The sequence below is a fragment of the Plecotus auritus genome, assembly GCF_963455305.1.
Source record: "Plecotus auritus genome assembly, chromosome: X".
NCBI lineage: Eukaryota > Metazoa > Chordata > Mammalia > Chiroptera > Vespertilionidae > Plecotus > Plecotus auritus.
The window spans coordinates 25,259,723-25,284,937 of NC_137784.1; the positions used below are offsets into that span (position 1 = coordinate 25,259,723).

The following is a 25,215-nucleotide window of genomic DNA, read 5'->3' on the forward strand; positions in this document are numbered from 1 at the left end:
ATTGAAATCAGGACACCTCATGACATTTCTAAGTATACTAATGGCAATAACCTTGGAAAATAAAGTTCAACCATTTTTTTTCTTAAAGAATATGAATATCTGTCAGAGACAAAAAGAAGGAGATGATTCATGAGAGAGTATTATAACAGTGAGAAAGCTCTTGAAAAGTAACTATGTTTTGCATAAAAAGGTAGTTATGGTTGATTCATTCAACATGACAGGAGAGAATATATAAATGAAGATATTCTGCCAGAGAAAAGAGTGGGTCAGGGACTGACACAGCGGGCCATATGGATATGTTTACTGTATTATTTACAAACATATTCAGAATTCATGAAGTATAATATGAACAAATGTAGTGTGTGAACATGCTTGCAGGATTGAAGTCTTCCACTTGAAAAGAAAATGTTAAAGAGCCAACAAGGACCGCATGACCTGATCCTTGCTATTTCTATTCATCTGCAAATGTGTACAAGATCAATATGTTCAGACCCTTACTGGGAGCATGTGGCTGCATAAATGAGTGCTGATTTATGCAGAATGAACATCTCTATCCTTTCTTATAAGGCTGTACTGAAGCTGTGGAAAATTTTTCGTTGTGTTATATTTATGAAAAACAAAGGTGTTGACATTGCTTAACATACCCATTGAGTGAGAGCCTGCCTCCTCTGGAAAATCAGGTTGCTGAATCCTTCACCTGAAAACTCAGCCTGAATGGGGTTAATTAAACCCAGCTGGAGCAAGACACCCAACAAAGATGTTTATTTAGAGAGCCTTTGCTCTTTGGATTGAGGTTTACCTTGAAGAAAATTTATACTCTGGACTTTTCTAGAAGCAAGACTGGCATAGGAAAAGAAAGATAAGCTGTATTGAAAATTAGGGAAGGTACAGTCCAGTGGCATTTCAAACACAGTTAATAAAGCAATGTTTTGACCCTGGGGATTGGGCTTGGTAAAACAGATAGATAATAGGAAAACCAAAGTAGATATTCCTTAGAGTAAATGTATTATACAGGTAATATATATTTCAATATTATATGATAATATATATGAATGCATTATATGTGTATTTACTATGTTGTTTTGCTTTTTCTTGAACTATTTTTCATTCATTTACTGAGCTCCTTTATACAAGAAAATTCAAACAAGAATTTTTTATCTTAGAACATATACTATTGTGTGGAATAGAGTTACAGACATTTGGTTCACTAAATTACACTAAATTATTATTTTCCTATAATAAATCATCTGCATGTTGTATTGTGTATGCACTACCCAAGTCAAGTCTCCTTCCATACTTTTTATGAAGATCCACAGAAGAACTCTCTCTCTTGTATAATATCAATTGCTTTGCTGTTCCAGAGCAATTATTTCTTTTGATATTCTGAGCCCTGAGTCATAAAATTAACTGTGGTCTGCTCTTTGCCTTTGATTGCTAAGCTGCTCACAGTCTCTTTTAACCCTGAAATATAAAAAATATACAGGGTTTTATGGTATTTGCCATCTAAGTGTGTAGGGATATGAAAAATGTTTCTTTTTATAATTATTAATTTGATGATGATAATTAATTTTACTACAGCCACTCACATGAGATATGGAACCATTTTTAGCTATATAGTTTGAACTTATACTAACACATTATTTGTATAGAAAGACAAACTGCAATCTTAGCAAAGTCAGAAAATAACCTTGGTTTTCTGGTAGATTTCCTATTTCAAATATGTTGATCCTCTCCTCCACCATAACCATATTTGTGTTCTGGTCATTTAATCAACAGGTAAATTACATATCATAAAAAACACAATAAATATTCATATTCAGTGCATCCCAGTGCATGGTTAGATAAATATGGTCAACACACATAACACATTGAATAGTGGGAAATGATCTGGAACCACATTGGAGAAAAAAATGTCAGTCTCTAACCCAATACTTATAAAAATTATTCAATGGCTCAGCAGTCTCCTTACCTATGACTGTGGATGAGAGCATTCAAAGCCAGACCGTCAGACCAGCTGGTGGTGAAGTTAATGACATTAACCTGTGGATAATTACGAGTTGATTGTCGGACCCAGCTCAGGAGAATCTTTTCACTGTTGGTTTGTTGCAATCCAGCCATGATATTTTTCATTACATTTTTGACCTATGTGTGGAAAGAAATTTTCATAAGAAAATGCATTCCCTGAACAAGAACCACACAAACTTATATTTGAATGTCCTTATCTTCAGTAATAAATAATGGAACTTGCCCTAGCTCAGTGGTCGGCAAACTCATTAGTCAACAGAGCCAAATATCAACAGTACAACGATTGAAATTTCTTTTGAGAGCCACATTTTTTAAACTTAAACTTCTTCTAACGCCAACTTCTTCAAAATAGACTCGCCCAAACTGTGGTATTTTGTGGAAGAGCTACATTCAAGGGGCCAAAGAGCCGCATGTGGCTCGTGAGCTGCAGTTTGCTGACTATAACTTAAAATAATGCAAATTGTGTTTACTGACCAAAGTGGAAAAAATATAGAAATGACTTTGCCTATTTAAAATAAAGAACAAAGAAATCAACAAAAGAACAGAATATTTATCTCTAAAAGCTGTGCATGTGTCACTTTTTGTTTTGTTTTGTGGTGATTTGTTTGTGGTGGTCAGTCTGGTTTAAACCTTTATGCCTTTTTTTCAGCATAAAAAATTCACATATGAGAGTAGAAAGGTTACAAAATGCCCAAAGCATGGGTCCAGAACTCTGGCTCATTTGTGAGGCCTCTCGGGCCGCAGGAAATGCCATTTAGGAAGCTGCTTTTGTATAAAAAAAAAAAATAAAGTTACATAATCCCATTGAGCAGGGGTCCTCAAACTTTTTAAACAGGGGGCCAGTTCACTGTCCCTCAGACCGTTGGAGGGCCAGACTATAGTTAAAAAAAAACTATGAACAAATTCCTATGCGCACTGCGGGCCCGGGACGAGTCGGCTGCTAAGCAGGACAGGCAGCGGCACCCGGCAGGCCGGATATATGTCCTTGGCGGGCAGCATGTGGCCCGCGGGCCATAGTTTGAGGACCCCTGCCATTGAGGATACATACACAGCATAGTCAGCCTTGGGCAAACTACCGCCCGCGGGCCGGATCCGGCTGTTCTATCCGGTTCTCTTGCTCTCCCCTCCGCTCCTTTACTTTGAATTTATATTAGTTCACACAAACACTCCATCCATGCCTTTGTTCCGGCCCTCCGGTCCAGTTTAAGAACCCATTGTGGCCCTCGAGTCAAAAAGTTTGCCCACCCCTGGCATAGGTCTTTAGGTGAACATAGAAGGCACATCTCACCTCTTGGGAAGTGGTTAGGAGACTTGCTCTGGTGTCTAGAAGCACACTATCCTGGGCTGGAAGACCTCTCACCTGCTGGGGGCCCCCAGGGAAAGAGAGGGTTTGGGTGGGCCTGCTTGGCTACCCTGGACACTGTCACTGTTATTTCATTATTTGATACCTTTGATATTTTGGACCTGATAAGCAAGTCTAGGAGCTTTTCTATAAAACAGTCTTAGGCCCAGAATAGTCATTTCACTGAAAAACATAGTCTCCAAGAGTGTGAGGAGCCCCTTAGGGGCACTGAGACCCACTCTCTCCTAAATGGGAGGGCAAAGGTCCATTTTCTCCCTGCCTGGGAATGAAGAGGGGACTGGTGTGCCCTGAACAAAAGAACTTTGCAAGGATCACTGTTGACAAAGTGCCTGGCACGAACAGAGGCACCAAATGGAGACCAAAAAAAAAAACAACAACAGGAGGGCCTGGCAGGTTGTCCCTGTGGTGGTTTCTGTCTTACATGTCCTCCCGCCCCATCCCCACTCCCGCAGGCTCTATGGGCTTTGTCCCCTGGTGCTTGTTTTTGGCAGAAGCTTAAGGGCTTAAGGTCCGTGGGGCAAACATGAAAAGATGGTGCAGAATATTCAAGATGCCCTCACGTGCAGGGTGGTTAGATAATGCCAGGCCGAGGGGCACTGTCTTATGTGCTGAGTTCAGGAACATCACCATGGGGCTGTGAGGAGACCGGATCCTCAGCAACAGCAGCTGCTGCTCTCTGAGAAGTCATGGCCTCCTTCCCAACACAAGAGGTCACCTGGCCACAAAGTGCAGGAGTGAGATCGCCTGTGGCTCCTTACCGCTAGCCCTAATACTTTCCTTCCACCTTGTCAGCTATGGTCTCGCCTGCGGAGTCTCCTTGTTGGAGGAATTAAGCCGCGACATTCAAAAGCAGATAGAAGTCAATTGTAAGTACAGTGGCAGCAAAGAAGCCTAATACCCTGGCTGCCTGGGAAGCCCAGTCCAAGGATTTTATGCGATGGAGATGGCGAAATACATGCGGGATGCCATGGCGCCAGAGGTCCACCGCGGGCCAGCACAACCCCAGCCACGTGCCACACGCCACGAGCCATTCAGCTTATTGGCTCAGCAAACAGGAAGTAGAGGACGGGGCGGGAACACTAGCAGCCAGAAGGAAGGTGGCTACTGAGAATGCCGGGTGGAGGACAAAGGAAATGAAAGCCAGACCGGACATCACTTGTGGCGGGATGGGAGCAAACTAGACAGAACACACAGCCAGGGATGCACAGCCTGCAGACAGGAGGATCCAGGTGGCTCTATGTCAAAATCTGGGGACCCCATGCAGGCGAAGCAGCAGCTGCCGGCTGGGCCTTGCTCCCGATCCCCCTTTCCCTCCCCCCACCAGAACGGAAGTGGAAACCAAGACTTGACCAAAGGAGAAAAAAGCCAGACTCTTGCTTGTATTTTTTAGTATTTTCTGAACATTTTCTTCTAGGCTTTGTGCAAAGCAAATGCCATTCTGCAGGTTGTTGTATTTCACTTTCATTCTTCTTACTAATCTGATGCCGAAATCCATTCTACACATTTTTTTTCTAGGTTCCAAGAAAGCAGTGACACCTCATGGAACAAACCGTCTACATATTCTATTATGGGAATAATTACTAGACTACTTCTTTATATTGGTATAAGTCAGGCACCTTATTATATATTTGAAGGAAGTATAAAAGTAAATGTGATTAGGTTTTACCAACAAGGGCTTTCCTTTTGTTTAGAGTAAGGTCTCTGTACCACCACCATTTGATCGTATGATGAATATTTATTGTGTATTCTAAATATGATATTTTATTTCGCTTCTTCGTCCATGCAGAAGTTAACAAATGCCCTTAGGATAAATACATATTTTAACATCTACAATGATAGTTATCTTTTTATAAAAGATTCAATGCAAAATTTAGGATATTAAATCTAACTTTAAAATACTTGAAAAGGATTTGAGATGATGTTTTTGTAAACGTGGTAATGATGTGAAATCATTTACTTGTCACTATTCCTTGATAGCTAAATTAGTTAGGGCAGGATTATCCAGTTTTCTTAATTTCTTCCCGAGCTGCTAATTTAGCCAGTTACTCAGTGAAAATTAGGTCAAATAGTTATGAAAGATATATAACTTTTCTAATCATTAAAGTCATAAAGTACACAACCTCCATATAGAGCGATTGTTGGATGTGTATCTAGTGTCCTGTGCTGAACTGGGTCAGAATCAATAGATACTGGCTCAGTGGTGGTGATGGATTTGCACTGATCCAGCAACCCTTCAGTGATGAATGGGATTCATTTACAAAATGCTTGGCCAGACTGCCCTCCATGCGCATAATGTTAAAGGAATACCCGGTATTCAATCCAAAACTCCTTTAGCATCATTATGTCACTAATTCTGTTATCAACCTCAGCCTCTTTGGTATTGCTTTTACTTGGGTGCAAATGTTGCTGAGAAAAAAAAAAATAAAGGGCAATAGGAAATCATCAGTCGTCTTTTTCTATATGAAAGACAATTACCAAGAAATCTTTTTTAAAGATCAGCCTTCAGTCAGACACTGGGCTGGTCCTAAGGTGAATCTTTTAGCAGAAATATTTCCCAGAGTCAGGGCTTACTGTTCCTAAGAGAGAAAGAATCAATGTAAAAAAAGTGTGTGTGTGTGTGTGTGTGTGTGCGCATACAGCTATACATCTGTTTTTAAAAGGGAAAAAATGAAATGTCTTTGAGCACTGATTTAAAAAAGTTACTGGGAATTAACTGGGCAAAGAAGGTGTGATAGGCATTGAGAGGCACCACCAAGATTCTCCTTCTAGAAAGGGCTTGTTCTCCATTTGTCACCAGGCAGCCTTCAGCTGTCAGTTCCCTCAGGGACTTAACTGAGTTGCAGTCACCTCACCTATGGCCATGCCCTTCCTGGGCAGCCCGCATCTAGTGACTGATGAAAGGAAATAGTCATTCATTTCAGGCCCATTTAGGACAACTCTAAAGGCCCATTCTAGCTCCAAAGTCCCCAGGGGGTTGAATAAGGCTGTTGTTGGGTGTGCATTATGGCTCTTGTTCTCACTCCAGTCATCCTCTCCCTTCTACGGGTGTTGGCCCTGAAGGCATTCCTTAATTAAGCTGATTAGCTCAAAGTCTATTTCCCAGAACACATCCTATGACTAAAAGGAGTTGCAGCAGAGGGATAAGTGAGAAGTGTAGAAATAGTCTTCTCCAAGAAACGAGTCACAGTGTATGAGAGGCCTGCAGAAGACCAGAGCAAAAACTGTCTGGCACAGAGGCACTAGGTATACTAGTACATATGCAGGAATTCACAGTAAGGGCTTTTAGCAGTGGGAAAACCATCTTCCTCTTGTATGTTATACAAAGAATAAATCAGATACACATTCTAGTGTGAAGTAGCCCTGGAATTGTTTCCTTTGAGTTAGCCAGCAAAGCTGGGGCCTGACTTCTGCTAGCACACCTCTGTTAAGGTATGTTTTAATCTCCAGCTGGTTACCACAACTGAGCTGAACACCACAAAAGGATGGTTTACCCTTAAAAAAAGAAGAAAGAGCCCTAACTGGTTTGCTCAGTGGGTAGAGCATCGGCCTGCAGACTGAAGAGTCCCAGGTTCGATTCCGTTCAAGGGCATGTACCTTGATTGTGGGCACATCCCCAGTAGAGGGTGTGCAGGAGGCAGCTGATGAATGTTTCTCTCTCATCGATGTTTCTAACTCTCTATCCCTATCCCTTCCTCTTTGTAAAAAAATCAATAAAATATATTTTTAAAAAAAGAAGAAAGAAAAAGATGCCAAACACACATTGTCTACTTAACAATGGTGTTCAAAGATGCATACTCTTCAATATAGATATGATTTTCCAGGCTAACAGTGTTAAGTAGAAACTGGAAAAACAATGGCAGGGGAAACAGGGTTGACATTTCTGAGTTTTTACAAGTTCAAAGAGAAGGCCTCTAAACACAGCACTATTAATAATATAGTATGTGGCACTGGAACAAAAGATTCACATTTTTCCATCTTTTAATGCCATTCTTAGTCTGATAAATATGGAAAGTACATTAGGTTGGCCAGAATGTTCTTTAATCTTTGCAGAAATACAAGGGCTTTTTTGACTATTTAATAAGAAGGCAAATATGTACTCTTGGTAAAAATATCTTTTGGGACTCATTGGGTTATGATGAGAAGTACTGAGGAGGAGGAATTTTTAGTGTATTTGTAGTTTTAGGAGAACAGTGTGATAGAAGAGAGAGATAAGATAAGGAGTCAGAGGCTGGAAAGAGTCTAGGTTCTTGTAGTCACAAAGATACAGTAATTCAAGGACATAAATGGAAAACAACAGAGAGGTCTCAGACAAGGAAAGACTGCAGAAGCATTCCTTTTGGTATTCCTGGGGGTGATAGCCCCCCCCCCCCCCCACATGCTAATAAAAAATTAACAAGCTCACAAGCAAATGAAGAAAATATCAAACAGGCTAGTTTTGAAACTCTATATTGCAGTGAATTGAAATGGAGCTGGAAAGCATTTTGAGGAGAAAAGAAAAGGTGAGGACATATCAGAGACAGTTTTGATGATAAATACAATTAAAATCCCCATTTGAAGGTCCTGTTCAGGGCTACATTTTCCTGCTGGCTTTGTCAGGACCAACCTCTGTGCAGCCCCAAGTGTTTTCTACTAGCTGGGGTCCCTTCAGGAGCCATTTGTTACCAGGCCATAAAATAAATAAATTGATAGTCCATTAGAAACTTCTGTTTGTTTGCAATTTGACAAAGTCTATTTACATCTGTTGAATTTAATGATAAAAAAATAGGCTTGTGCTTTGAGTCTTTTTATTTCATTTTGGTAACACTTTAGTTTTATTGTTCTTTACATACAATGGAAAAGAGGGGAAAACTGTTCTTTTCTCAAGGTAGTTTGAGTAATACTGAGAAACAGAAGTAAACCAGTTGGGTCAGAAGCCCTATATTGCTTTGCTGGTTTTATTTGATACCATCACTATATAAAAAAGGCCCAGAATTTGGAACCTTTGGCTCATGTGAGGCATGTATGAGCTATTCTCTATTGTTAGCCACTATGGTTGTTCTCTCTCGCTTCCCAGATCTCTGTGAAATAGGACTGAGCCTGTTCAGAGTGCTTAGAATAAAAAGATATGGAGATGAAGATCAACTGGAAGAACAATATGGCTGCCAAGTTGAGTATGTATACCTCTGGTCTACGTACTATCTGAACCTGAGCAGGACCAACCTACAATTCAAATTAAAAGTCAACCCTACTCTCCCTCCTCCTTCCCTCTGAGGATCCTCAGTCTCTTGCATGCTTCCATAAAAAAAGTCAACCCTACTAAATGAAGTACAGTAGTGATATCTGCTACAATAGGGATAAACCTCAAAGATTATGCTCAATGAAAGGAGCCAGATATCAAATAACACATATTATATGATTCCATTGATATGAAATGTCCAAAAATAGAGACATATAGAGACAGAAAATAGATTAATGGTTGCCAAGGGCTGGGGGATGAGAGTAGGGAGTAACTGTAAATGAACATGAGATTTATTTTTAGGGTGGTGGCAATGTGCTAAAATTACATTGTTGTGATGGTTGTACAACTCTGTAAATATCTTAAAGTCTTTTATGGATTGGGAGGGCGGGGCTGTGTTCCATCCTCAAAATAGTTTGAGAATCCTTGAATAACAGAACTAAACCAGTCTGGTATACTTTGAATTTTATACTTAGAACAGGTAAATTTATAATACATAAATTACATCTCAAAAAAGCTGTTATTGCTCAGTGGTTGAGTGTCAACCCATGCACCAAGAGGTCACTGGTTCAATTCCTGGTCAGGGCACATGCCCTGGTTGCAGTTCTATCCCCAGTAAGCAGCGGGGGGGGGGGGGGGGAATGGGGGGCACGTGCAGGAAGCAGCCAATCAATGTTGATATTTCTCTCTCATCTATGTTTCTATGTCTCTCTCCCTCTCCCTTCCTCTTTCTCTAAAATCAATAAAAACATTTTTTTAAAATATTTTTTATAAAAAGTAACTTCTGTCAGTAAAAAAAATGCAGACATAATTATCTTTCAAGTTCTTAAAATAGTAGAAAACTCTTAAGCAATCATAGTTATTCATATGATATAACTCTAATGAAAATGGTGCACTGTACTGAGTGCTTTACGGATATTCTCTCATTTAACCCTGACGTGAAATAGATGTTCATTCTTATTTTTTCTATTTTGACAGTGAGGGAATTATGGCCCAGAAAGGGATGGAATTGAATTGAATGTCATTAAGATGGTAAATGGTGGAGTTGAATTTAAGTTCATGTTGGTCCGATGGAAAAGAAACTGTATTCTTTCCACTAAACCAAATGATATTTTTTCTGTTTTGCAGAGGTCCAATAAATATAGATATTCAGAAGACCCTATGCTGAAGTAGTTCAGAAAAAATGCAATTTCCAAATCAGATTATAAAGTCAGTTTGTAAGTATAACACATATACTCATACAGATGATCATATCCCACTACTCTTTTATTGACGTTAATTTACATTGAGAATACATAAGATTCACAAAGTCTCATTGATTTGGTAGTGATTAACAGGAAAAATACCTTTCATTCTCCAAAACTATGTAGGTTCACTTAAAGGTAAGTAATAGAAAACACATATTTGTGAAAAATATTTTTCTTACATTGTTAATGACACTTGTCTTTTTTGCCCCATCTCTACTCAGTGAAATAACATTTAGAAAAATATTCCTGCATATGTGCTAGAATCTGTTTTATAATCTGCTGTTCATTCACATCTCAAATGACCTTACTTGTGCTAACTTAAAAGGCAGCACTATGGAGATGGGCTTTATACTGTTAGAGATGTACACGTTTGTTTTGTAGGTCAAGGGGGGAAAAATGAAAGCGAGAATCAGCAACATGTTACTCATAAAGGAGACATCCATCAGAATTCTTACCTGCCAGTGGAGGATTATATTCCAAATCAAACCAAGAGTCAATTTGTGATTTCCATCTACTATGTCAGAGCTTCCAATATTCACTAAATCAACCTGTTAAAGATAAAGGAAAAATATTTGAAGAAGGGAGACAAAATGTCTATTTGGAAAGAAAACAATATGAGGAAGTAATTGACTAGCTATTTTCAGAGCCTAAGCAGCATTACAGCTTTTTAAAAATTATCTAAAAATGAAACAATGTATTTGTAAATGCACTTTCTATAATGGGCAAGTTCCCCATACACATTTGCAAAGAGATAGGAAATGAATATACTTTTAGTATATCGATAAATTATTGTAAGTTAAAGAGGCTAATCAGAGTATTTCCAAATAAAATTTATAACAATGATAACACATAAATAATGTCTAAAATTAAGATGTGATTCTAATACATAATTGAAAAAAAAAGAAATTTCATCAGTCTTTTATCTAGCTCAAAAGAATGTTATTATAACTAGGGGTGACCATATTTGACTAAAATGCCCTTGCTTTAGAAACACATTAGAATTCTAATAAACAATGGCACTAATGCCCAGCTCTCTTTTCTCCATTCAGGACTGGATTTGGGAATCAAAATCTGGCCAGGTTTCATTTTTCAAGATATATCTTATCCCCTGTCCATGCTTTTAACATTCTTAGTCAGGGTCAGGTTAAATATAAGCATCAGACAAATGAACACATGAAAATATAGTCAACATTACTAACCATTGGGGAAATCCAAAATATAACCACAGTGAGGTAGCATTAAATACTTATCATAATGGCTAAAATTAAAAAATAATGAGAACATCAGATGCTGATGAGGATGTGGAGAAACTGGATTACTCATGCATTGCTGGTAGAAATATAAATAGTAAAGCTACTCTGGAAAACATTTGGCCATTTCTTACAAAGCTAGGCATGTGTTCATCATACAGTCCAGCTATTGAACTCTTGGGCATTTATTCCAAAGCAATGGAAACTGATTTTTATGGAAAACCGTATACATAAGTATTCCCACCAGCTTTATTTGTAATAGCCAAAACTGGGAACGATCCAGATGCCCTTCAAGGGTCAATGGTTAAACAAACTGTGGTACATCCATACCATGGAATATTATTTTGTAATGAAAAGGAACGAACTGTTCATATATACAGCAACTTGGGTGAATCTCCTGGAAATTATGCTGATTGAACAGACAAAGCCAACCTCAAAGGGTTACATATACTGTAGTATGATTCTATTTATATAACAGTTTTTGAAATGAGAAAATTAGAGGAATGGAAAGGAACAGTTGCCAGAGGTTAGGGACTGGAGTGGGGTGGGTGGGGTAGGTAGATGTGCTTATAATAGTAAATGGGCAGCAGGAGGGCCAAGCCCAGGTGGCTCAGTTGGTTGGAGCATCGTCCATAAACCAAAACACTGTGGGTTCACTTTCCAGTAGGGGTGAATATTAGAGGCAACTGATTTATGTTTCTCTCTCACCTCTCTCCCCCTCTCTCTCTCTCTCTCAATTCAGTAATAAAAAGTATATCCTTGGGTGAGGGTTTTTATAAAAAAGGGCAGCAGAAGGGATCCTTGTGGTGATGGATGTGTACTGCATCTTGACTCTCATGGATGAAACACAAACATAAATATGTGATAATATTGTGTAGAACTAAAGACACACATGCATACAAACATGTACAAGTAAAACTGGAAAAATATGAATCCTACTGGTGCACTGTGTCAATGTTGATGTCCATGGTAATGTCATACTATATATAGTATACTACCAATGGGTAAAGCTGGGTTAAGGGTACACAGGATCTCTGCATTATTGCTTATAACTATATGAGAATTTATAATTATATCAAAATGAAAAGGTTAACTAAAAATAAGTACCCAGGGATATGTTAAAAGCAGAAAATATCACAATAAAGCAAATAGGCAACTTCAGATTAAGTGCTATACAATGGGGATGAAACTGTCAGAGCAAGGTTGAAGGTTGAGGAGTAACTTAGGTTTCTTTTCCTATTTACTATCCTTGGCTCACTGATCCCTTTGGTTGAATTTTCTTTTTTTAAATATATTTCTATTGATTTCAGAGAGGAAGGGAGAGGGAGAGAGAGATAGAAACATGAATGATGAGCAATAATCATTGATTGGCTGCCTCCTGCACGCCCCCACTGGGGATAGAGCCCACAATCTGGGCGTGTGCCCTGATCCGGAATTGAACAGTGACTTCCTGGTTCATAGGTCGATGCTCAATCAGTGAGCCACACCAGCCAGATGCTTCAGTTGAATTTTCTTTGGGCTGCCTCCAGGATCCTGCCATTTTGTTCCACAGGATCCTTAGAGCATTGACCTGAGAAAAACTGGTTATCATCCCCTAGATATCTTCACTAAGTAATTGAGAATCATTGTGGTTAAAGCTTTCATTCTCTCAGACTCTAAACCAGCCGTGGGCAAACTATGGCCCGCAGGCCAGATCCGGCCCGTTCGGCTGTTCTATCTGGCCCGCGGAGCCGAAAGAGCAGAGGGTTCTCTTGCTCTCCCCTCCACTCCTTCACCAGCAGCAGTGTTAACATGGCAACGTCGGGAAACACGGCCGCAGCTCCTTCTTCTGAGTGGGCGGATTTATATCCCCCATTCAGTAGAAGGAACAACCTCTCAGTCTTCCAGAGGCTCCTTGTAATGCCCGCGGACGCGGCCCCCGACATCACCCTGGGAATGCATAGACACGTTATCGTGGTGATGTAGGGAGACACGCCCCTGGAGAGCACAGTATCAGAGCTTTAGCTAAAAAGGAGACCAACAACACTGTTCCCACTGAAGTTGATGTTTTAAAGACCAAAAACCTTTCAACCCAGTCTACATTGCCATCTACATCTACGTCCCGGGCATAATTTGGAAGTTGCACTAAAGAAAATGTTTAATTTACTGTTTACACATTTTGTTCTTTTCTATTTGTTTTAGTTTTAAATTATTTTATTATATTTAAGTTTAATTTGAAAGGCTTTTGTACCTTTCCTTTGTTAGGCAATTTTATTTTGCCTTTGCCATCTTCAATATAAGGTATGTTATTGTGCTATGATTCCTCCATTTTTTGAAGTTTCAAATTATAATAATTAGTGTTTACATTCTTCTTGTTAAAATGTCTGAAATGAATAAAACTATTGAAATAAAAAAAAGACCGTACCCTTTTATGTAATGATGTTTACTTTGAATTTATATTAGTTCACACAAACACTCCATCCATGCTTTTGTTCTGGCCCTCCGATCCAGTTTAAGAACCCATTGTGGCCCTCGAGTCAAAAAGTTTGCCCACCCCTGCTCTAAACCCTTACTGGACTAAATTTCACTCTGATCTGTCCTTCCCACTTGTTTTTTCCTTCAGTGAGATGGCTTCACCTTTCACTCAATGCTAAAATACATTCCTTATCATTCATGTCAATTTTCTAAATTTGATTAATGAATAACTTGAAAATATTAAGCTTTCTGGGAAATCCAGTTGAAAACAAAAGGCTACCCTTCGGTATAATGATCAAATCACTGAATTAATCCCCACATACACTTATTTGCAGGTTCAATGGCTAATTAAATACTTAAATTTATTTTTGTATCCCAACTATATAAAAATTATTGGTCACTTGGCTTAAACCAAATAAATGAGACACAAAAAAAATGTAGAATCATTTAAATAAGGATAAAAGATCAAGATACAAGTCCATGGTTGAATTCCACACAAAATTTAAAGTAGAGAATAATATTGAGCTATTCGATACATTAAATGCGAGTGTGGTATCATATGGACTTTACAGAGAACTGTCATGTAAATGGACATTTCAGTAAATTTCTATAGAGAAGCAGATAAATGAAAGTCCTGAAAGTTGTTTAAAAAGATAGACTGACTTTCTTGGGTATAGGAGCATCAAGGTGATAACTGCCATTGTAAGCTATTAAATGTCTACTTATTTCTGCAATGCAGATGCTTTTCATTAGACAGCTAAGTTTCAAGAGTATCCCATGCAAATCTTCCCTAATTCAGTATGCTGTAGTTAATATGAATATTTCAAATTATGGGGCATTCATATAAATTTGACTTACAAATGCAGATATATGCTATAATATTTTCATTTTAACTATACAAAGTAGAATATACACATTTCTAGAATTTATTAGGGAAGGAAATATAGCACTCTCTAGGGAGATTAATAACTCAAGAACAAGAAAGTACCATGATCTACTTTTCATTTGGGGATACTTCATGTGGCAATAGAGGCATTGATTTGGGTATTTTGGCATCCTGTAATTGGGTTTTTCAGTGGTAAACTATACATGCTGAACTTTGTGCTGTTCACTATGTCTGTGTGCATGTATTTATGTGTGTGTGTATAATCTCAATTTGGTTATTTTAAGAAATATTTTATTCCTTTATAAATATGACCACACAAATATTATTTTACACAAGTGCATGAGTAAGATCTCATACATGCCTCTCTCCTGTTTTTCTTTTTTTATTATTTTTTCTTTTTTTCTTTTTTATTTTTTAAATAAATCTTTATTCAGATTATTACAATTATTTCTCCTTTTCCCCCCATAGCTCCCCTCCACCCGGTTCCCACCCCACCTTCTGCCCTTACCTCCCTCCCACTGTCCTCATCCATGGGTGTATGATTTTTGTCCAGTCTCTTCCTGAACCCCCCCCATACCCCTTTCCCCCTGAGAATTATCAGTCCACTCCCTTTCTATGCCCCTGATTCTATTATATTCACCAGATTATTCTGTTCCTCAGATTTTTAATTCACTTGATTTTTAGGTTCACTTGTTGATAGATATGTATTTGTTGTTCATAATTTTTATCTTCACTTTTTTCTTCTTCCTCTTCTTTAAGAATACCTTTCAGCATTTCATATAATACTGGTTTGGTGGTGATGAACTCCTTTAGCTTTTTCTTATCTGTGAAGCTCTTTATCTGCCCTTCAATTCTGAATGATAGTAGAGTAATCTTGGTTGTAGGTTCTTGCTATTCATCACATTGAAAATTTCTTGCCACTCCCGTCTGGCCTGCATAGTATCTGTTGAGAAATCAGCTGACAATCGTATGGGTACTCCCTTGTAGGTAACTAACTGTTTTTCTCTTGCTGCTTTTAAGATTCTCTCTTTGTCTTTTGCTCTTGGCATTTTAATTATGATGTGTCTTGGTGTGGTCCTCTTTGGGTTCCTTTTGTTTGGGGTTCTCTGCGCTTCCTGGACTTGTAAGTCTATTTCTTTCACCAGGTGGGGGAAGTTTTCAGTCATTATTTCTTCAAATAGGTTTTCAGTATCTTGCTCTCTCTCTTCTTCTGGCACCCCCATAATTCTGATGTTGGTACGCTTGAAGTTGTCCCAGAGGCTTCTTACGCTATCTTCAACTTTTTGGATTTTTTTTTCTTTTCGCTTTTTCGGTTGAGTGTTTTTTGCTTCTTTGTATTTCAATTCTTTGACTTGATTCTTGTGTTCCTTTAGTCTGTTGTTGGGTCTCTGTATAATATTTTTTATTTCAGTCAGTGTATGTTTAATTTCTAGTTGGTCCTTTTTCATATCTTCGAGGGTCTTGTTATATTTATCGGCCTTTTCTAGGATATTCTTGAAAAGCCTTATAACCGTGGTTTTGAATTCTATATCCAGTCATTTGTTTTCCTCCATTTCTTCCGTTTGTGATCTGTTTCTTTGACGCCGCATTTTCATTGCTTCCCTGAGTTGGTAGGGTAGATTTGTGTGCTAGGTTTCCTATATGGCCCAGTGGGTCGGCCTCCCCAGTTAACCTGAGGTGGACACTCTTGGTGCACCCCTTTGTGGACTGTGTGTACAGCCTTGTTGTAGTTAAGTCTTGATTGTTGTTGGTATCACTGGGAGGAATTGACCTCCAGGCCAGTTGGGTGTAAGGATCAGCTGTGTCTACGCTGGGAGAAGTTCGGTGTTGGAGACAGCCTTATAGGATTAGACTTGCCAAATTGCAATAGCCTCTGTGCTCAGCTTGGATGGGGTGGAGTCTCAGGGTGGAGCAGACAGTCTTGGCTTCCAGTCAGCCTTGCCCTTGTGCGCATGCGCGCCTGCAGACCTCTGCCTTCCCCAGCTTCTGACTCCCTTCCACTAGGGAAAGCCTGTGGCAACCTCTGCAGCCTTTGTGCGCACTGCCATGCACGCGCCTGCAGACCTTTGCCTTCCCCGGCTCCCGAGTCTCCGCCCGAGAGTCCAGATTCCCCCCACAAGAGCGTGGGTCCCCAGGGGCTTGCCTGGAACTGGGGTTCAGTGCAGTCAGAACTGGGGCTCACTGCAGTCAGGAGCTTCAGACTCCCTTCTGCTAGGGAAAGCCTGTGGCAACCTTTGCAGCCTTTGTGCACACTGGCACGCGCGCCTGCCGGGGCTCTCCCGGGTCTCCCCCAGGTCTCCCCCGGGTCTCCGAGTCTCCGGGTGCCTTTCTCTCTACCTGACAGTCCAGACTCCCCCTGTATGAGCCTGGGTTCACGGGGTTTCGCCCGGGACTGGGGTTCAGTGCAGTCAGAACTGGGGTTCAGTGTGGTCGGGGGCTTCCTTCCCCCTTCCGCCAGAGAAAGTCAGCCAGGCTCTCAGCCACCCTTCCCTCTGCGCGCACAAAGACCCTTTGCCATACCTCCAATTCTCTGTGAGCTTTTCTCTTTCCTTCTAGTTGTAGAATTTTCACTCAGCCAGCTTTCCTGTGGTTCTGGATGGTGTCCGTTCTGTCTTTTAGTTGTAGTCTTGAAATTGTTGTGTGAGGCAGCAGTTTAGGTGCTTACCTATGCTGCCATCTTGGTTTCTCCTCTCCTGTTTTTCTTGAGACAAGTTTTCTTTTCCATTTTGTTTTCCCTACTTTCTTCCCCTGATTTTTTCTTAATCTGACCTAAACAACTACTTTTATATTTTTCTCCCTGTTCAAGTGATCATTGTATTGTGAGTGTGCACATATGATAGCACATGCACACAAATCTAAGGGGTTTTATACTGTACCCCCCAAAATGGCACATTATTCAGATTCTATGAAACATTGCTTTTACCAAACAACAATCTCTTTTATTCATTTATTTTAATGACTATATAATATTTCATAGTTTGGATGTATCATAGAGTATTTAGCCAGTGCCCTATTAGTGGACATTCAGTTTGTTTCTAGGGTTGTGATATTTATTTTATTTTTATCTTCTACTTTATACAATGCTGGAATGGACATCATGCATTATCCATCCTCAAATACTGATACTTCCATTGTGATAATCGCTATTTCCAGGAATGTATCTACTAGATCAAAGGGGATATATATTTTTCATTTTAGTAGGTATTTCTTTATAAGAAGGATTTAGCATTTAATATTTTATCCATAAATGGGTGCTTCTTCTTTTATATTTTGCCTATCTGATGAGTAAGAAGATATTACTTTGTTAATCTAATTGATTTCCATGATTCCTAGTACATTTGGAATATCTTTTTGTATGACTGATTATTACAATTTCATCTGTGAATCGTCTGTTAATATGCTTTGTTTATTATCTATAGCTTAGTTTTCTTTTCCTTCTTAATTTTAAGAACTCTTTGCAACTAACACCTCACATTTACTGAGTTACCATGGGTAAGATGTGGTTATAATCAATTTCATATAGTTCACCATAATAGAATTTTTTAATTTATATTCAAAAGTGAGGTTGTCTTACACATTTAATATTTCATTTTGTGCTTATTGACTGCTGTTAGTAAGGTTATTCTGACATCACAAAAAGAATTGCAAAGTTTTATCTTTTTATATACTCTTAAATACTAGTAGTTTAAAATATGGGAAATCTTTGTTCTAGATGGATGAGGTTAAATTCATTTGTGAAGAATACTGGTATATTTTTCAGTGGTAGATCTCTAATAACTTACCAATGTTTTCTGGAAGTAATTACTCTAGTTTAATTTTCTGCTATTCATACATCAATTTTAGTAATTTGCATTGTAGTAGGAAATTATCCATGTCCTGGATTTACTACAAAATTGCTTACAGTATTTTCTTAATTTCTTCTGTATCTGTGGTTTCACATCCTTTCTCATTACTAACCTTCTATATTTTCCATTCTCATTCTCTTCATATTTTTGTTGTGATTAAAAGAGGTTTATCTATTTCTGTTGATCTATTCAAAGAGCCAGCTTTTGAATGTATTCAGCCTATTTTTAAATTATATTTTGAATCCACTATTCATTGTTGTTTTTCAATAATCTCTTAAATAGAGTTAATTATTTTATTTCTATCTTTAAAATAATTAAGGCTATAGAGTTCTCTCTGAATTTAGCTTTCAGTCTAACCACATCATCATCACACTAAAAGTGTGAGCTACTTATTAGTTTATGTACATTTTACAAGAGGGAAATGGGGTTTCAAATATATATAAAGAACATTATAAACTGTTGAACAAAAATAGATAGAGGAAAAAAGCATCGAACAGACATTCATACTACAGGGGGAAGGTAGGGGAGGGCTCGTGGGGGGGGCCTAAAAGATCAACTGAAGGACTTGAATACATGCATATAAGCACAACCAATAGATGCAAGACACTGAGGGCGGGGGAGCATGAGGGCAAGTACCAGGGGGTAGGGGAGGCCAGGGGGAGGTCAATGGGGCAAAAAAAGGAGACATATGTACTACTATTTGTAATACCTTAAACAATAAATTTTTAAAAAAAGATACAGGAAGCTTCCACAAGATTTAAAAGCAGGTCTAGATGTGAGAGGCAATTCCTTAATTAAATCTAAAGAATTCTTCTTGAAGTACCTTAATAAGCTCTCTCTAAATTAACAAATATTGCACACCATCATGTAGACAGGAATATTAATAACATTAATATTCATTAAGAAGGGGGAGTGGTATTCTGTCATGCTTGAAGGGGATAGTTCATGCTCTTTACATGACTACTGAATGCCTCTTATTGACAGTATAGCCCATTTTGACTCTAAATTCTCATACACTTAGAGTTGTTATAATGCCATATTTTTTACCATATAACTATGAGTGATATATTTTTTTAAAAAATTATTACTAGATACACTTAAATAATCATTACCATACTGCACAATGGCTTCTCTCTTTTATTTTATATATTTTTATAATATATGCTCTGAAATTCTATCTTTTAAGGATTCTCAGTCTAATTTCTAAATAACTGAAAAGAGAAAACAAAAACTAGAATATGTTAATACCTGTGTGAAATGAATAATTATGTTTGTCTAGTAAGCAAAACAAAAAAATATTTGTATGACATATACCAATATGTTAATAAATGGACTCAGTGTGAGAGAGAAAGTGTGTGTGTGTGTGTGTGTGTGTGTGTGTGTGTGTGTGTGTGTATCAGTATTGTGACAAGCACTAGATAGCAAAAAAATTTGGTCATTAAGGATTGCCAAAGTTATGTTTTCCTGTTTTCAGAATGAAAGTATCTGATACCAAATGAATAGGTGTGAAAATTGATATTGTATGCGAAAATTAAATAGCTGCATTGAATTTTTGCAGAAACAAGTTCACCTACACATGAAGATTGGTTTTTGGAGTTCCTACAAACAGGCCTAAGACTTTGCTCATGAATAATATTAGATTCTGGCTCAGAGTTTTATATTATTATTTGTGGAAGATGCTTTATTCTAAGGTGATTTTGGAAGATAGAAAATTCTCACCATTTGCCTTGACATAATGGAAACTTATTGTGGCTCCAGCAGAATATTTCAGTATGAACTCAGGAAAACATCCCTTGAATCAGGAAGAGCAGGATGCAAACATGCACCTAGGAAACCTAATGAACTGGTTTTCGAATAGTCTATTGTTATTGATTTTATAGGTGTGAGGACACAAAATGAACATAATTCTGTTCCCACCCTAGTACTTAGACTAAAATATCTGATATTGTACAAAAATATATATTTAATAATTTATAATTAATACTAGAGGCCCAGTACACGAAATTCGTGCATTGGGGTGGGGGGGTCCCTCAGACCGGCCTGTGCCCTCCTGCAGTCTGGGACCCCTAGGGGGATGTCCACCTGCTGGCTCGGAGTTTGGGCCTAAGCTGGCAGTCAGACATCCCTCCCACAGTCCAGGACCCCTAGCTCCTTACCACCTACCTGCTCGCTACTTTTTACTGCTTGGCTCGCTGCTCCTTGGTGCTTCCATGTAGGCAGGAGAGGCTCCCACAACTGCCACTGCACTTGCCAGCTGCGAGCCCGGCTTCTGTCTGAGCAGCTCTCCCCCTGTGGGAGTACACTGACCACCAGGAGACAGCTCTTGCATTGAGCATCTGCTCCCTGGTGGTCAGTGTGCATCATAGCGACTGGTCATTCCTCCTGTTCTGCCATTCAGTTGATTTGCATATTAGGGTTTTATTATATAGGATATAAGTATTTCAGAGAGTATACTGGTGCTCTACCCCCTAAATTAACTTACTAACTACTGGACTATGAAGAGCGATTAATTCTCTTCCATTGCTTATTCAAGAGAGGAATGTTTGTTTTATCCCAGGTTTTGTTTTGTTTTGTTTTGTTTTGCAAAGAGACAATTTTCTTTTTATTGAGGTAAAATTAACATATACTTCAAATCTCTGTACAAGACAACTTTAACTATATATTAGGTAGGGTTTGAAAAATGTATATGCTTGTGTAACTAACATTCATTCCAGTCTAGATAGAGCATTTCTAACATGCTAGAAAATTGTCTAGTTCCCCATAAAATTGCTATTCTTATTTCCCAGTTTTTTTCCTTTACTTATTTATTTTTACTTTTCAATTACAGCTAGTCTTCAGTTTGTTATTCAGGTTGATCTCTAATTTAGTTTTAATTCCAGTTTGGTCCTGGGAGGATGTGAGTGTAACATCCACCTACTCCACTGCCATCTTGGATCTCCACATTTGCAGTTCTAACTTGGATGTTGTGGAAAGGTATATCTCATTCAATAAGGAACCATCATCTTCCCAATAAATGGTATTTTCCACTTGTTTCTTTTTAAACAACCACTGAGAATGACATTTCAGAGTGAAAACACTTCCTGTATCATTCAGCCAACTACAATTAGGTCAAGGGTAGAAGGTTCCACACATTTGTTTCAGAGGATGTGGTTCTTCAGGATCACTTCATATTTCAAAATCTATTATCCTAAGGAGGAATCACTTTTGTTCCTTAATATGCAGAATATAATCTGAGAATTGTTTAAATTAAAGAAGATATAGGGATAATGGTAAGCCAACTTTTTACTCATCAGTCTTGGTATGTGAGTTTAAATAAATGAAAAATGATGCAAAGTAAATCTTATGAAATAACTTTATATATAGAATGCCAAGATTAGGAAAGGAACCATAAATATCATCTTTAAAAGTGTGTGTGGATTTCCTTAAGTACAATTTTAAACAATAGCTAACAGGGAAATACCATGCATGGCAACCTATATATATAAAAGGCTAATAGGTAAAGTGTCCCCTCAGGAGTTCAATCAAGAGACCAGGAGTTCTACTGCTCGCTATGAAGTGTGCTGACCACCAGGGGGCGGCACAGAACAAAGGAAGGCCCTGGCTGGCAGCTGGAAGGATGGCCCCAGCCGGCAACCAGAAGGCCCTGATCAGCCCTGATCGCCGGCCAGGCCTAGGGACCCTACCTGTGCACAAATTTTGTGTACTGGGCCTCTAGTTTATTATATAAAGATCTGTCCTGATACTTAGGCCTCATGCAAATACTCTACCTTCTATTTATTTGGTTCTTTCATACCCATACATTTCTTTCTCATAAATGGTTTATAACTGAGTATTTCCTTCCAACATTCTAAACAAATAGGATTCTCTTTTGAAATGTAAGTACAATTTATAAAACATCTGCCATTGTGTAGTCAAGCTAAAGAGACTTCTCTATATTGAAACTACACTCCTCAAGTATTTATGTAATCCTCCCAAATATAATGCATTTAAAAGTTCAGAAATGCAGGAAAAGCAAAGTAGTTTTACTGCCCTGCAGCATGTGCTTTTATAACTGTGTTTAAGAAGTATATAAAATTTTAAGACTTGTGGGCATAAATCATGCTGTTTTTTTTCCATTGAGAGATGTATGTATTAAATCTTTCATTATTAAATGATGAATAGTTCAATATATACAACTAAAGGGTGGGCTGCATTGGCCATTGTGGACCAGCTTTCCACTGGCAAGTTTTCTTTATTCCCTCTCAGATCCTCATATTCCACAGATTATTTTTTATTTTATGCAAATATAGACCTTTATATTGGAAAATACCTTTATCAAATCATATTTTGACCTAGAATACATAAAAATATAGTTCTGGGTACTCACAATAAGATATTGTCTCTACCTTCAATGATTAAGCTTTAAATATTAAGTCATTCATTAAATATTTTTGACCATCCACTATATACCACATATTAAGTGTTGAAGACAGACATAGAGTAAAAAATGGGCTGCTTTACCAAATTGCTTATACTGCTGAAATAAGTTAAAATTTCTTTATATTTTGAAAGTGTTTATGTTCATAATCACCTATCACAAGGTAATTCTTTTCAATGGAACTGTGTTTTTGCTTGCTTGTACACTGCCTCTTTAACAACAAAGATTTGAAGTGGTTAATTTTAAAAATTTATAATGTTAAGAAAATGTAAATATTAAAGGGATGAAAGAAAATTAAAACTAATATATCAATATAGAAGTTTTAAAGCAGTATTCTTATAGAACACAAAATACAGAACTAAACTTTTTGGTAAAGTAGCTCATAATTAAACTAAGCAAAATTTCTTAGGTGGGATATTATATACTAGAGGGCATCATTTGAGAAAATAGGCACTGTCCTCAATATTTTCACAGCATAGAATAACATTAAAATTATATACATTTTCAATATTTTATTAACTTGAATTTTTATAAATACAATTTTTATAAATATAAGAATATGTACAAATATCTTATACCTAACAATATAGAATGCCATTTTAATGACAACAAGAACCGTATATAGCCACAGTTTTCTAATCTTGAGCCATGTATACTGATTTCAAGAACAAGCAACTTGGCACTAGCAAAACAAAAAAAAATTAAGATATATGACTGACATTAATTATAATAAGAATAAATAAATAAAATATGGCTTGTAGCCATGTTATTATTATAGCCAAAAATATCCATGTGTACAAATTATAAGATAACTAGAGGCCCGTTGCACAAAGATTCGTGCAATAGGCCTTCCTTCCCCTGGCTGCCGGCACCGGTTTTTCTCTGGCACCCGGGACCCAGGCCTTCACTCTGGCTGCCGCCTTCAGTCTTCGCTCCAGCCAGAGTGCCGCTCCTGTAGCTCCCTCTGCCCTGCCCTCCCCCTCATAGCAGGCATCCCGCCCCACCCAGCTGCTCTGCACCTGCATGCGTGCTGCCCAGAGGCCCAGAATGGCTGGGAGGCGGGGCCACTGTCATCTTTAATGGGTTATTTTGCATACTTACTCCTGATTGGCTGGTGTGTGTTGCAAAGTGACAGTCAATTTGCATATTTATCTTGTATTAGTGTAGATGGGTACCTCAATTTTAAGTTGAATATACAAGGAAAAACATACAATTTTCCCTTGATGCAAGAAATGCACTGGGGTTGGGGATGGATAAACAATCACCTTATGAAATTATTTTAAATGAGAACTAGCTTCATTTTAAGAGTAATAATTCTAATGGTAATTTAAAGATTATATGATATGTTTGTGTATATGTTTATATTCCATAGAAGAATATTTTGAAGTAAGTACATTTAGTTCTTATTTCTAATAAGTACTTATTTTTATTAAGTACATTTAGTACTTACTTCTATTAGTACATTTCACAGTTCGTGAAGTGGAACCAAAGTCGTGGAATAATTTCACAAATATCCTGCAGTTAGTGAGTGACAGGGTTAAAAGGATACACTTTTTGGGGGGATCCTTGGAATTAGTATATATAAGGCACAGACATTACAGGCCTATTTTATGGATGACAATTTAGAGTAAGAAATAATATTTGTCTAACATAAATTCACATAAAATTTTGGAATTTATATTCAAACACTAGATTTTGTGAGTAATAAATGTAAACAGTTTATATTTGGTCAAAATATTATAAAGTTCTGACATACTCCAAAATATATATTATATAGCCTTAAGTTTCTGAATATTTTTTAAGTTTTTTATATCATTTTCACACTGTTTTCAAAATATTATGAAAAATATTGCCTTATAAGTGTAAATAATAAGATTATTTCATCATACAACCATCATCATTTAATAGCATCTTTAAAATACAACTTGTAGTTTTACAACTAAAAAATTGGTTTCTTTCTGAATGTGAATATCTTTGTTTTTTTAATTTCTTTATTGATTAAGGTATTACATATGTGTCCTTATTCCCCCATTACCCCCTCAACACCCCCACTCATGCCCTCACCCCCCTGTTGTCTGTGACCATTGCTTAGGCTTATATGCATGCATACAAGTCCTTTGGTTGTTCTCTCCCCCTTGCCCCTCCCCTCACCTACCTTCCCTCTGAGGTTTGACAGTTTCTGAATACTTAAAGGACACATAAAATACTAGTTTTCAAGAACACTGTAGAATCATCTTTATCTAAGATCATATGCCAAGAAGAGTGAACACTACATCATTTTTCAGATCAGTGAAATTTGACAACCATTCAGTCTAATTCAGTGACAATTTTCAATGATGAGATTAAGTGAATACTGGCACATAGCTGACATTTGAATTTTCACCCTAAGCTTTTTAACTACTCACTTTGGATTTGTGGTTTTAATAATGTATAAAAATAATCTTATTTGCTTGGTGCAATCTCACATTATACATTGAAATTACTTGGTAAAATAATTGCCACTTTGTCATAGA

The 25,215-nt window shown here is 37.8% G+C and overlaps 1 protein-coding gene across 1 annotated transcript in view; it reads right to left on the minus strand.

The window, feature by feature from the left end:
- DMD (dystrophin) overlaps window positions 1-25,215 on the minus strand; it is a 2,407,712-nt gene that overhangs the window by 1,946,097 nt on the left and 436,400 nt on the right. The window contains 2 exon segments of the mRNA XM_080651877.1: window positions 1,970-2,142; window positions 10,306-10,398. Coding sequence (XP_080508003.1) covers window positions 1,970-2,142; window positions 10,306-10,398 — 266 coding nt within the window.